At 43.4% G+C, this 15,048-nt stretch overlaps 1 protein-coding gene across 1 annotated transcript in view; it reads right to left on the bottom strand.

Annotated features, from left to right (window-relative positions):
* Positions 1 to 1,539: 1,539 nt before the first annotated feature.
* TACC3 (transforming acidic coiled-coil containing protein 3) overlaps positions 1,540 to 15,048 on the bottom strand; it is a 60,014-nt gene continuing 46,505 nt past the window's right edge. Inside the window, exons 12-16 of the mRNA XM_068275802.1 lie at positions 13,589 to 13,632; positions 12,688 to 12,848; positions 9,058 to 9,164; positions 6,492 to 6,612; positions 1,540 to 1,718 (exon numbers count right to left, since the gene is read on the bottom strand). Coding sequence (XP_068131903.1) covers positions 1,653 to 1,718; positions 6,492 to 6,612; positions 9,058 to 9,164; positions 12,688 to 12,848; positions 13,589 to 13,632 — 499 coding nt within the window. The 3' untranslated portion in view covers positions 1,540 to 1,652. The remainder of the gene's footprint in view (positions 1,719 to 6,491; positions 6,613 to 9,057; positions 9,165 to 12,687; positions 12,849 to 13,588; positions 13,633 to 15,048) is intronic.

The raw sequence follows: 15,048 nt of genomic DNA, 5'->3' as shown, positions 1-15,048 counted from the left end.
CAATTCAGATCAATCGTTCAATTAGTTTTGCTTGGTACACACCATGCATTTTCCCACCAGATAAGACAGGTCAAATCATTTGAAAGGTCCAATCTTTTTTTTTCGGATTTTCCAAATCGCTTCTATCCAAAATTGATCAGAAAAACAATCTGCAATCAGATCGGACCTGTTGAAAACAATGGACACTTACCTGGGGCTTCGACCGGCCCCCTGCAGCTGTCATGTCCCACGGCATGCTTCTACGATCCTCGGTTCCCCGCCGCCAGCACCGGGCAATTATTCATCTTACGCTATCAGAAGCTTACTGCGCAGGTGCAGTACGAAGTTTTCTTGTACTGCACCTGTGCAGTAAGCTCCTGATGACACGCGCAGCCGCAATTACACCGGGACCAGCAGCAGGGAGCGGAGGATCATTGGAGGATGGCGTGGGGCATTACAACAACCCCTTTAATAGACGTGTAGTGATTAATTAGGTGGGTGTAAAGGTTAGTGTAAGAGGAGGACATGAAGAAAAGGCATGTTTGTGCAGAAAGGAGGGCATGACCAATATGGAATGGCTGCCACACTTGTAGCATAAACATATAAGGTAAAGTTTTAGTGGGTTATAGTTGTCTTATAATTGAAAGTGTTTAATAGATGGTGTTTTGAAAAGGACAAAGCTGTACTTTGTACATCTGTGTGTGCAGTGGAGTGGCTGAGTGGAGGTTTTTACTTTCCTGTTAGGTTTTCTAACTGCACTGTGAAGCGATTGCTTGGTATGGAGGGCACAAGGAGGGGTGAGGGTAACTTTAGCTATATGGAATCAGTGATTGAAGTGTGACTTTACATGCATGCGGTCTGTGATAGAGGCTGACTTTAGTTGCATGGAGTCCGTGACAGAGGGTGACTTTACATGTATGGAGTCTATGACAGATGACGGTTTGCTCTACAAACCGCTCCACCACAAACTCCTGCTTTTAGAAGACTACAGGAGGGGTGTGTGTTGTGTGCGTGTTCGTTCACCTAGGGGATCACTGACTTTTGCTACATGCAAAACGCATGCAGAACAATGCATGGTGCCAAAATCTGCAGCAAGCAGTCCATTTTTCCTTTGAATACAGGTTTTGTAATCTCTTCCAAAGCAAATGACTCCATTGAAATTAGACTGGTCAGTACTACTGCAAATTCGCACTCAGTGGAAACTGGCCCTCAGGTTAGTTGGGCCATGCCACACATGCACTGACACTACAGCCTGATTGTAACTGCATGGCTGTAGTTTTTAGCAATGGTAGGGTTGATAAACGTTGAGTTTATCTTCTTACCATTATGAGACTTTCCACAATCCCACTGGCGCTGCACAGTTCCTGAAAGTTAGGCAAAGGTACCATGACCACATAAGAAAAAGAGAATTTGGGCACATATACGGACCTATTTTACACACAAGGGGGAAGAAATTATATGAAAAGGTCTTGGCTCATCCAACCACTAGCATAACAGGGCATGGTCGTTTCAGATCCATACCAACTTTCTTGAATAGGACGAGACACAGACACAAGAGAGTTAAATTAAAATTTTATTTATTAATCCTTAAACATATAAACAGACAGACAGTGCAACAAAGAAGAGAGAAAGTGGGGAAGAAAAATAATGTACAAAGTGCCAAAGTCCTCTTTTCAAATCTTTTCCATCTTCAAGATCAAGTCATCACATATTTTTGTCAGTTCATCGTTTTCTTTTGTCTGGAATTAGATCGAGAAATAAAAAAAGGCATTAGCCAGAGACAGCACCAGAACTATAAAAGGTGATCATTTCTTTCACATGAAGGGCGTCCGACTTAGGTAGCCATACACATGGATTTGTGTGTTCAATTCCCTGCAGGGAATCAATTCCCCAAAATCTCATTTCAATTGATAACTTTTGGGCAAGACGATTGGACAGGATGGAAAATTTAGGTTGATTTGGGGTGAGGAGAGAGCTTTGGTAGATCAATGCCTCATAGCTTTGCAGTGCAAAGCTGCGATTCAATAGATTTTCAATCTATTCCCTGCTGCAATCTATGGGGAATTGATGTGCAGTGTGTGGAAGGAATAGACGCACTCTGAACAAATTCTTTTCAGAAAGTAATCCATAGTTTTGAAACACTGGATGGAAATCTATAAGTGTATGGCTAGATTTACTTCTAGATGCACAGGGGTGTCTGCGGGCTTCAGGCAGTAATTTTATCACGGGGAGTTCCTATGGCAGGAAGGGTCACCAATCCTCCTATAATCCAGTCAATCCACACAATTTCCATAAGGAACTCAACCCTCAGCGGATGCTTATCCAACGATTTCCATTTATTCAAGTGTTACAGGAAGTATACACAGCATATCACTACCAGCACAACGTTTCGGGCGAGGTGCCCTTTCTCAAGTGCTCGAAGTTTCTCACAGGAATAGCACATTTATACAACCATTACACCTGACCACAGGTGTGGACACCTGGCTCACGCCTGTTAAAGCTGAGGAGAGGTGCCTTAGGGACACCACCCAGTTTTTGAACACGCTGGACAAGATTGTTGTTGATTTGAGTTATCTGGTCAGCTTGGATGTCATTAACCTTTATAATAATATAGTTCACAATGAAGCTTTAAGTGCTGTTGAAAACAGATTGAAGGGGAATGAAGGGATCAGTAATGAGTTGCTCTTGTTCATTCTCACCATACTGGAGTTCAGCCTTTCACATGCTTATTTTAGATTTGGCAGTGATTATTTTCTGCAGACCCTTGGCATTCCCATGGGGGCCCCTTATGCCCCTACGGTGGCAAACATTGTTATGTTAGACTTTGAAAATACATTCATTTTGAATCGGGGCCACCATGGGAAGATAAAGGGGTTCTGCAGATTTATAGACGATCTATTTTTTGGATGGACAGGTTCAGAGGAGGAGCTGCTGTTATTTTCCGAGGAGCTCAATAGTGTACATGAAACCATGAAATTTAAGATGGATTATGACAGAGGTTTTGCATTTTCTTGATGTGGAGGTTCGGGTAAAAAAATGGTAGCTTTGAAACGGATTTGTATAGAAAGGAGACAGATAAAAATGGCTTTCTATTAGCCACAAGTTGCCACCCGAAGCCCCTTATTGATGGACTCCCTAAGAGTCAATACATCAGGGTGAGAAGAATTACTTCATCTGATGAGCTTTATCGCAGGCAATTGCAGCTCCTGGATTATGCCACCTGACACACAAAAGGAGTGATTTTTTTCATCAAGTGTCCCTGTGGTCTGGCCTATGTGGGACAGACCACAAGGGACATTAAGACCAGATTAAATGAGCATAAAAGTAACATCAAAAAACCAAAAAAGGTCACAGGTGGGGAGCAGGAGGATTCTAGAAAGGATCCACCGCTTGCTAGACATTTTTCTGAGTATGGACACAATGTTAGTCAATTGCGCTGGCAGGTTCTGGAGGTTGTCCCTAGACATGAAGGCAGGGATCATGTTAAGGAACTTTTGAGGAGGGAGGCCTGGTGGATGGATAGGCTGGGGATGCAGAAGCCAGGGGGCTTAAATGAGGACTTCAGCCTCAGGTGTTTTTTTATAGAATTAGCTGTTCATAGGGTTAAAATGCAATAGGTATTGGTCCCACCCCCTTATGTAAGGTGTGGTCAGGTGTAATTGTTGTATAAATGTGCTATTCCTGTGAGAAACTTTGAGCACTTGAGAAAGGGCACCTTGCCCGAAACGTTGTGCTGGTAGTGATATGCTGTGTATACTTCCTGTAACACTTGAATAAATGGAAATCGTTGGATAAGCATCCGCTGAGGGTTGAGTTCCTTATGGAAATTGTGTGGATTGACTAGATTTACTTCTAGACCGATAAACAGAAGTTTTGTTTTCCCCCTCATTTTGGCAGCCTGAAACAGCTGTTATTTCCCATAATGCAACAAGGCTCCCACAGTGTGATGTCAGTACTTCAGTGCTGTGAGGTGCTGACATCACACTGTGGGAGGGGTTTCACCACAATTTCAGCCATTCCCCCCTCCCCCCCGCTTGAGAAAAGGTAAAGATTTCTCACGTCTACTAACCAGTTGCCTCCCCTGCTTGCTTCTCTATTAAAGTCTTTTTTCAGTTTACCCAAACAACAACTTTTAATCTACTTGAAGTGAAAATGAAAAAAAAATTGAATCTATATCCAGTTTATGGAGTGATGGGAACAATCACTCCCATCTTTGTAACAGCTGACAGTCATGTAAAGCAGCTTTAACCACTTAAGCTCTCAGCCGTTTTCACTTTATGCATCTGAGCAATGTTCACCTCCCATTCATTAGCCTATAACTTTATCACTACTTATCACAATGAACTGATCTATATCTTGTTTTTTCCGCTACCAATTAGGCTTTCTTTGGGGGGTACATTTTGCTAAGAGCTACCTTACTGTAAATGCATTTTAACAGTAAGAATAAAAAAAATGAAAAATTCATTTGTTTTCGGCCATTCGTTTTAAAATAACACATGCCTCCATAATTAAAACCCACGTATTGTATTTGCCCATATGTCACAGTTATTTCACCATTTAAATTATGTCCCTATCACAATGTATGCCAACAATATTTTATTTGGAAATAAAGAGCATTTTTTTCAGTTTTGCATCCATCACTATTTACAAGCTTATAAAAAAAAAATATATATATATATATATATATATATATATATATATATTTCATCTTTACATAGATATTTAAAAAGTTTAGACCCTTGGGTAAATATTTATGTGTTTTTTTTTTTATAGTAATGTTTTGTTTTTTTTAAATTAAACATTTTATGTGGGCATTTTTGGGAGGGTGGGATATAAATAATGTTTTATTTGGGAAAATATTTGTGTATTGTAATTTTTTATTACTTTTACTTGTAGTTTTACTTTTTGGCCACAAGATGGCAATCTTGAGATTTTTAACATGACGTCACTCTAAGCGTACAATGTACGCTTAGAGGGACATAGCTTCAGACACAGCGTAGCTTCCAAGAGCTTTCGCTTTTTCAGCGGGGGAGAGGAATCAGTGATCGGGCACCATAGCCCGATACATTGATTCCTGGGCTACCGAATACGCGGCCGGGAGTGCGCGTGCACGCGCGCGATCGGCCGCGGGAGCGCACGTCCTCGACGTTTTGTATACGTTGAGGACAAAGTGGTTAACGACTCACTGAAGCATATGGGAAAGATGCAAATAATTTTGAGCTATGCAAATTTAGCTGGAAGTGAAATGAATGCTGTAAACCTAGAATGAAAAATACATGCATCAAGGCAAGTTGGAGATATGAAAGAGATGGCAAGACTCACCATCAAGATCTTAGGATTCAGTGAATTAAAATGGGCAGGAATGGGCAAATTTAATGACCATGTTTACTACTGTGGACAAGAATCCCGTAAAAAGTAGTGCTCAGTCAAAGAAAAAAAAAAAAAAAAAAAAGTGAAACAGGGGTACTGGGGTTCTATCTGTTTGAATCCAAGGCAAACCGTTCCAAAATAACTGTAAGTCAAGTCTATGTCCCCAACTACAAATGCAGATGTTAAAACATGGGACCACGCTTATGTTATACGTTTTAGTATTGCTTCAGGTACACTTAAAGGGAACCTGAACTGAGAAAATTTAAAATCAACACGAGGTAACTTCAAACAAACATTACATAGTTACCTTGCCATCAGTTCCTCTCAGAGGCTCACCATTTTCTTCCGACAATGATCCTTTCCAGTTCTGACAACATTTTGTCAGGACTGAAATATGTCAGTTGTGGCTGAGAGGACAACTGATGTGTCCATGTTTCCCTATGGCTCAAGTGGGCAATGTTACAGTTTAACAGTGCGCTGACCAGAAAGCTGTTATGGGGTAATGGCCATTTTCAAAATGGAGGTTGGAGAATTCCCTTGATTACAGTTGACAAACAGGACGCAAGAAAGGAGAAGGAGGAGTAGACTACACGCGAGGTTAGTATGACGTGTGTATGGTTTATTTTGAGTTTTAATTTTCAGTTCAGGTTTTCTTTAAAGAGGAACTTCAGCCTAAACATACTGTCATTAAGTTACATTAGTTATGTTAATTAAAATAGATAATATCTCATACCCACCCTGTTTTAAAAGAACAAGCAAAGGTTTGATTTTTATGAGGGCAGCCATCTTTTTGGTTGAAAAAAGGCGACAGGGAGCATGGGACAGTTCTAACTGTCCTGATCACCCCTCCCAGCTGCGCACACTAGGCTTCAAATCTCAAATTAAAAAATGCTCATGCTTTGCACAGCATCAGGAGAAAAATACCCGGGCAGATTTCTTTTGTGCAGCTAAAAATGAGGCTTGGGTAAGAAAAACAAAGTTCTGATGCTGTGAAGTTAAACACCAAGCCTTTTCAGTGCTGCGGAGCAGATTTTTAGTCTGAAGATTCACTTTAAGTACCCAAGCAGGCTGCTACCAATGGCAAAACTGCATCACCACAATGTAGTAATGTAATTTAGATCACATTCATTGCTGCTGCTTACCTTTTGCTCCAGGGTTCGCTCCAAGGACTGGATCCTCATCTGTTCTTTACGTAGTGTGGCCTGGAGGGCTGTGGCTTCTGATTTGGATTTGCTCCTTACCTGGGCAATTTCTTCACTAGCTCTGTACATGAGAAACAATATTTAGTGCACATATAACAAATCCAGAAAAGAGGCGTTTTTTACAAAAACTAAAGGTGGCCGCACATTTGATTTGACAGCCGATCGACCCTCCAATTCATACCGGTAATTATCGAATTGGATGAAAATCTGTGCCACCAAAAGCATGTCCAATCGACGATTCAACACGTTTTGGGCTTAAATTGGTTGAATGTATCGATTGGACATGCTGCAAGATGTAGGGCCGACATGCTCGATCAGGTGCATGGCGATAATAGAGGACGAGCAAGACGGAAACCCGCGGCCAGTCGCTAATGAAAGTGTACACCCGTGCTCCTGCATTTATACAACCACATGGGGCACAAACCCGGAAGAGGAGTCCGGCAGAGAGGCAATGTATTAATGCAGTGGCTGGGGGAGGAGTCACAAGGCCGACTGCCAAAAGATTTCATGCATAAAATCGGTCGCGAATTGGCCCGTGGCTTATGGCGACCAACAGATCTCTCTCCAATCAGATTCAATGAGAGAGATCTGTCTCTTGGTCAATCGGCCACCAAAATAGCAAGGCGCCTTGCAGCTGCTTGTTCCCAGACAGGAGCACGGCCACAAACTTCTAAAGGTTGTCACTAAGGATACAATTTACTGAACGATCATTTACTAATAGTTCTTCGTATGTACGATCGGAAATTATCTTTTGGGACCACTAATGGACAAAAACTCTCCTAACCATCAGATTAACGTTCATTTCTAATTGTTCAGCAAATTGTATGGTTAGTGGCCACCTTAAATCGGAACTGTAAATTGCTTAACCACTTAACATCTCAGTCGTTTTCAGCTTATGCATCCGAGCAATGTTCACCTCCCATTCATTAGCCTATAACTTTATCACTACTTATCACAATGAACTGATCTATATCTTGTTTTTTCCGCCACCAATTAGGCTTTCTTTGGGGGGTACATTTTGCTAAGAGCCACTTTACTGGAAATGCATTTTAACAGGAAGAAGAAAAAAAAATGAAAAAATTCATTTGTCAGTTTTCGGCCATTATAGTTTTAAAATACATGCCTCCATAATTAAAACCCACGTATTGTTATTGCCCATTTGTCACAGTTATTTCACCATTTAAATTATGTCCCTGTCACAAAGTATCGCGACAATATTTTATTTGGAAATAAAAGAGCATTTTTTCCGTTTTGCATACATCACTATTTACAAGCTTATAAAAAAAAAAAATAGAGAGAAATATTTCATCTTTACATAGATATTTAAAAAGTTTAGACCCTTAGGTAAATATTTGTTTTTTTTATAGTAATTTTTTTGTTTTTTTTTTATTAAACATTTTATGTGGGCATTTTTGGGAGGGTGGGATATAAAAGTGTTTTATTTGGGGAAATATTGGTGTATTGTAATGTTTTTGGGCATTTACTTGTAGTTTTACTTTTTGGCCACAAGATGGCAATCTCGATTTTTTTTACATGACGTCACTCTAAGCGTACAATGTACGCTTAGAGGGACACAGCTTCAGAAAGAGCGAGGCTTCCGAGAGAAGCTGTCGCTTTTTCAGCGGGGGAGAAGAATCAATGATCGGGCTCCAAAGCCCGATAAATTGATTCCGTGGCTACCGACTCCGCGGCCGGGAGTGCGCGTGCGCGATCGGGCGCGGGAGCGCGCCTGTCCTCGACGTTTTTATACGTCAAGGAGGACAAAGTGGTTAAAAATAAAAAGTTTCACTTACCTGGGGCTTCTGCTAGCCCCCTGCAGTCGACCTGTGCCCTCGCTGTCCTGGACCGATCCTCGGTACCCCAGTGACTAACTTTTTTCCCATAATGGAGGTCGACTTGTAAATTGCCCTCCATTGTGCCCTGGCCACGCATATCCTAGTATGCATTCCTGTAGTCAGGAGCCTTCTGCACAGGTGAAGTACCAGAAAATCTCTATTGCGGCTGCCCAGTATGCGTCTGGCTACGGAAACGAGGAGGCACGGCAACTGCACGCAGAGAAAGTGAGCCGTGGTGTGGGACCAGAGCATCAGTGAGTGGCTGCGTGGGAACAGGACAGCTGCAGGGGGCTGGCAGAAGCCCCAGGTAAGAGAAACATTTTTTAAGCAATTTACTTTTCCGCTTTAAGGGTCCCAGCACTGGATCAATGGGAGGAGGATCTGGTAAGCCTCTGGAGGATTCCTCCTCCCCATCCAGGTAAGCATCTAATTTTTTGTCTCTGGCGCTGTGATTTTAAACTCTGGCAGACCTTTAAATGCAGCTGTCACAATTGCCTTTTTGATATAATAAAATACATCTTATTCTCTGAGCAGTGAACCTTTTGTTTTTGTATTAGTATGAAGCAACTAACTTTGTCCAATGGATCTCACAGGTTTGCTTTAAAGTAACAGGAAACATAAGCTACCCATTAGTCACAACAAACCGCAGCTACATGCTAACCCTGACTTACCGATTCAGCTTCTCCTCTGCGTGCGCCTTCAGTGCTTGATATCTCTGCTCCTCCTTCTTAATCCTGGCAAGGTAATCTTCCACACACTTCTTCAGAGCCTCCTCATTCTGTAGAGACCATTGAAGCAGCATTAGAGAGTGTGCGCAGAGTGCTCCACAGTAATAGAAAGCTGACAAAATAACTTTACAGAAATACATTTACAAAACATGAAGTGCTTAGAACTTTCTTTGCTTTTAGGCTGCTTTCACAGTGGGACGTTATAGGCTGAAGTTACAGCAGCCTGTAACGCAGTCCAACTCACAGCAATGAAAAAATCAATGGGCTGTACAGTGCCCACGTTGCGTTACAGTGTAACGCTAGACGATCTGGGAAAGTGCAGCATGCTGTGCGTTCATTAGACTGTGTGTACATGCTCAGTAATTTTTTTTTTTTTTTTTTTTTTTTACAGGTGAGCAGGAGCAGAGTCCGCTTTCGTACTTAGCCACATGGCTAATTAATATTCACTGCACTTGCAGTGTATGCTTCCTGGAGCGGCCGCTGATTGGCTGGCGGGACCACGTGATGCCAAGTGTTCCGATCACGTGGTCTCCGCAGCGCATAGGACAGAAAAGGCGCACCAAGAGCTGCATAACGCAGCTCTAGGTAGCGTCCTCCTCCAACACCACCAGGCGTTGCGTTAGGGGCACGTTATGCGACCTATAACGTCCCCTAAAACGCAACATCCTGGTGGGAAAGATGCCTTAAAATCAACTCTCACTTGATTGATCGGGGGGGGGATAATCTCCTTTGGTAAAGCACTTTCCCTCCATTTCCTTAAAACCTGCTGATCACCACTTATGGTAATTCATTTTTACTAAAAATTTTTAAAAAAAAAAACCACGCCCCCCTTCTCTCAGCGGGGTCCTGGAAGCAGAGCAGAGATGGATCGCTCTGTTGGAGGGGAGCCAGGGACAGGTAGATGAGAGAGAGGGGACATGGGTGCCACTGCCAGATATGTGTAGAGCACACATACTGGCTATAACGTGCTGCTCATTATAGGCTGTCTGTTCCGTAGTGCTGCATAGTAAACAAATTGGAAGCTTTTGGCTCAGCTCAGCAACTTTGCAGGCACTGTGATTGCAGGGCAATATGATCCTCCTGCACTGCTCTAAACAGCTGCACTTATCTTCTGGGAATCCTTTCTTTCACTGTGCGACGTTTGCATTCAGAGTATACAGATGAACATATAGGTGAAATATATGTAAAGCATGATTGCAGCATGTGGGTATTGTGTGCAAACAAACATTCAGGGCTTGTTTCCACTGTTGCGACGCGATTTCGGCCGCATTCCGACGCTTGTAAAAACGCATGCGGATGCGTTTCCACATGCGTTTTTACCCGCGATTTCGCATGCGATTTCGCATGGCAGGGTGCCATGCGAAATTAACCATGACACTGCCAGGGCTAAATAAAATTGAAAAAGGTGCGAAATCGCACGCGAAATCGCGGGTAAAAACGCATGTAACAAACGCATGCGTTTTTACTATTAAATACATTAGCGGCGATTCGCACGGATTCCCGACGCAGGCGAAATCGTTGGCTCTTTTGTGCGTTTTTTTCACGCTGAAAAAAACGCACCTCAACAACGCTACAGTGGAAACAGGCCCATCCACTTGCATCACATGTGCGGATCTGCATGCGTTGGACGCATGCAGATTCGCGATAGTGGGAACGAGCCCTCATGCTCTCTGCTCGTCCCTCCTCCCTTCTCTGTCTACTCCCTGCCCTCTGTCCATCTTCTCCCCTTCTCTGTGTGTCCACCCCCCCCTCCCCTTCTCCCGTCCTGCTAGTCATTTCACCCCCGAATGCTTCCCTTGTAAAATGATCCGAGATTCGGATCAAAGATCCGGATCTTTTCAATGATCCGATTCGAATCATCCGGATCATAGAAAAGATCCGAACTTCGCATCTCTAATGCGTACGGGTATGGAGGGAGCCCCTGTGATGCGGACAATTGGCCGCGTCCGCCAGAAGTGACGGGCCCGGTACCGGCGGTTTCAGGAAGCGGAGGATGGCCTTTTTCTATTTTTACATTGTATTCCTCTCTGGTTCCCTTTAAGATATCAATTCCCAAAAGTAATTACCGAATGGACCGACTTAGGAGATAAATGCCTCACGATGTCATTTCAGAAAGTACTACAAGTAAGGCCAGAAACCCACTAGGAGCGATTTTCTGAACGCTTTGCGACTTGAAAAGCTCTTGCTAATGTAATACTATGGGTGTGATCCCACTTGAGCGATGTGACTTTTTTTTTTTTAAAACTCCCCCACAGCATTGCATTAGCAAGAGCTTTTTCAAATCACTAGCGATTAGAAATCACTCCTAGTAGATTTCTGGCCTGAGATGTTCAGTATTTTCCCTCCAGCCTGGAGCTGTCAGTAACATAGCAAAAAGAACAGCCACTTGTGAGGTTACAGAGGGGAGAGAAGGAGAAACAAAGGGAAAGGAAGAGCAGAGAAAATGGATAAGCTAATTAAAGTCATTGTGAATCTTTAAAAGAAAAAAAAAAAAAAGGCAAATACTTACCTAAGGAGAGGGAAGGCTCTGGGTCCTCTAGAACCATCTCTCTCTAAGTCACAGCCCCGCCACGGAGGACTTTGAAGTTTTCAGGAGCAGAGTCGTCCTGAAGACAGGCGGCTCCATACTGCACACGCACCAGTGCACGAGTGGCAGTCTTCTGGAGCACTTTGGGCTACCGAAGACTTCCGAAGCCTCCCTTTGGTAGCGGAGAAAGCATTTGACGAAATTGGTTATTGCAACGGGGGAGCCGGCAGTGGAACGGGGGACCGAGAACGGACCAGGAAGGCTCTATAGGACCCAGAGCCTTCCGTCTCCGTAAGTATCTGGCTTTTTTTTTTTTTTTACCGTCGATTCCCAAAGATTTTAAAACTATTCAGGAAAAGAAAGTTAATGACATTTTCTCAATTCCACTCTCAACTATTGATCTCAGGTACACTTTAATATATCCAAATGAAACACCACATGAGGTAACAACCATTTGTGCACTGACAGTTTGATAATTTACCTCGTGCGAAAATCTTAGTGAATACTCAAATATTTTACCACATGACATGGATGTCTGAGAATTGAAGCCATTCTCTTACTCTACTGCCGATAACCAACAAGAACAAGCAAGACATACACAAGAATGACCAGGGATGCTCAACGAGGTTAATCACGAGTAATTACTCATGATTCAAGTAAAAGTAACTGCTGCAGGTGCGCGGCTGGATGCGGCGGGGTTAATTGTCCATAATGCCGCCGTCCGCCCTGCGCGTCAACGAGATTGCAAGCGTCCCATTAGTCGAGTTGCAAGCCTCGCTATGGCAACTTCCTCCTTCCGGCTTGGAGAAAGTGCGCCATAGCGAGGCTTGCAACGCAACTAAAGACACTTACAATCTCATTGACGCGCACGGCGGCATTATGGGCAATTAACCCTGCCGCATCCAGCCGCGCACCTGCAGCAATTAACCCTTATTTGAATCACGAGTAATCAGTCGTGATTAACCTCGGTGGGCATCCCTGAGAATGACCATTGTGCTAATTCATGCAGAAAACAGCTGGTGAACTAGGAGAATTGAGAACGTTACCTTGCGATATCCTTCCAGAACTTCCTTCTGCTTTTCAAATCTTTTAAAGAGATCTGAAAAGGACTTTTCTGTCGAGTTTAAGTCCATCTGAAGTTGTTGTTTCTCCTCCAGCACTTTATTCAGCTCCAGCTTGGACAACTCTTTCTGCCTTTGAGAATCCTCTAACAAAAAGATAAAAAGAAAAACGTGATTCAGTTGAGAGGTGAAGTGGCCAGCTGCCCAAGGCTTAAAGTGTACCCAAGGCAAACCTTTGGGCACAAATTGGATACTTGCCAAAGAGGAGAGGGAAGCCTCCGGCTACTGTAAAGGCTTCTCACACTGTCCTGTGGAGCACGGTTGCCCCTCGCGGACTTCCCAATAAAATCCAACAAGAACTTGTCAAATCAAAGATTCAGGCCGGACTACTCCGCATGCACAAGCGCAGCTGTACTGCACCTGTATGGCCACACCCGCACAAGTGGTTCTGTGCAGATGCAGCTGTGCACGCCCAGATGCAGCACAGCCACACTCTTATATGAAAAGGTGCACGGTTTGGATCTTCCAGAGGATACTTGCAAACGGCAGGGAGGACTTGAGTAGCCTCTACAGGATCCAGTGAGGTCAGCAGGTCTGAAAAAGAATGCCTCATTGCCATTATGTACTTGGGAACAAGTTAGCAGGTTCCCAGGCAATTGTATTGTAGCCTAGAAATTGTGCATCTGTTCATGCCCATTGCCAGCTTAACCCCACGTCTGGACTTCAGTATTAAATGACAAATGTATAAACACTGGATTAAAAGGCTGCAAAAACTGAAGCACTTTTTCCTTCATAGGTCACATTCCTTTTGCACACTCGCTTAAGATGAAGAAAAGGGGGTGGGGGGTAGAAACTATCATACCTCCAATGTAGTCGTTATACATACCTAGGATTTGTGCAATTGTGCTTTCAAATTCTGCAACAATTTTCCTGTAGGGTTTGGAAAAAGAAAATATTTGTATTAGATGTGGTCCGTAACATTTAACATTCCAAGGCAAGCAGAAGCAGCAGGTCTATGCTGGACATTAAAACTACTTGTCAAAAAGTGCCAAAAACCTGATTTTATTCAGAGACCAACTTTTTTTTTTTTTAAACCGCACCTAAAGAAAGCTCCGACATGGAGGATAAGAAGATTGAGTTTAAAGTGGACCTGAACTATTTATTGCGAAGGACGGAAGGAAAACAGAAATGCACCGTGTGGCCTAGTGCACACCAGAGCGGTTCGGCTGCAGTTTGCGATCCGCTTGCGGGTGCGGATCCGCTAGGGTAAATTATTTCAATGGGCTGGTGCACACCAGAGCGGGAGGCGTTTTGCAGAAACGCATACTCCCAGGCTGCTGCAGATTTTGGATTGCGGATGCGTTTCTGCCTCAATGTTAAGTATAGGAAAAATGCAGACCGCTCTGAAAAACGGCACTTCAGAGCGGTTTGCCAGGCGGTTTTTGTTACAGTAGCTGTTCAGTAACAGCTTTACTGTAACAATACATGAAATCTACTACACCAAAACCGCTACACAAAACCGCAAAATGCTAGGTGAAACGCTACAGAAAAATAAAAAAAAAAAAAAGTTTCAAAATCTGCTAGCATTTTGCGGATCTGCTAGCGGTTTTTGGTGTGCACCAGGCCTATGAGTTTAGAGTTTAACCCAATTCCTCCTCATTCGTTACTAATCAAAACTGTCATTTGATCTCTTCAGCTTTATCAGCTCAGGAATCTTCTCTGCCGCAGCAGAGCAGCTAATTTGTAAACACAGGATGTTAATAGGTCCGCTTCCATGAAAGCAGGAAGACACTGCAAGAGGGCAGGGCCACTTTCTGCAAGAGGGCAGATCTATGCACCAGAACCCAGCTGATACGAGGTTCCAGACAGCTCTGTTGGGGGGCAGAAAACGGGGTAGCTCTGTTGGTGGGGGGGGATGAATTAAATTGTGTGCACCCAAGTGTGGCTCTGCAGCAAGCCATTAAAGCTGCAGAGCCCTAATTTGTAAAAAAAAAAAAAAAAATAAGCCTGGTCACAGGGGGTGATCCTTAAGAGGTTAGACAGACAAGGTTTTGGGATACTAACTTAGACATTCGCGTACCTCTTTTTGATATACACCGGAGATGCATGTGAACTAATCTCAGGATATTGCTGTAGAGTAGCTGTTAAAGGGGAACTGAAGAGAGAGTTATATGGAGGCTGCCATGTTTATTTCCTTTTAAGCAATACCAGTTGCCTGGCAGCCCTGCTGATCCTCTGCCTCTAATACTATTAGCCATAGCCCCTGAACAAGCATGCAGCAGATCAGGTGTTTTAGACTTTAAAGACAGATCTGACAAGACTAGCTGCATGCTTGTTTCTGGTGTT

The sequence above is a fragment of the Hyperolius riggenbachi genome, chromosome 1 (assembly GCF_040937935.1).
Source record: "Hyperolius riggenbachi isolate aHypRig1 chromosome 1, aHypRig1.pri, whole genome shotgun sequence".
Classification (NCBI taxonomy): domain Eukaryota; kingdom Metazoa; phylum Chordata; class Amphibia; order Anura; family Hyperoliidae; genus Hyperolius; species Hyperolius riggenbachi.
Note: the sequence above shows the minus strand (reverse complement) of the source record. Positions and strands in the feature narration are given on the sequence as shown.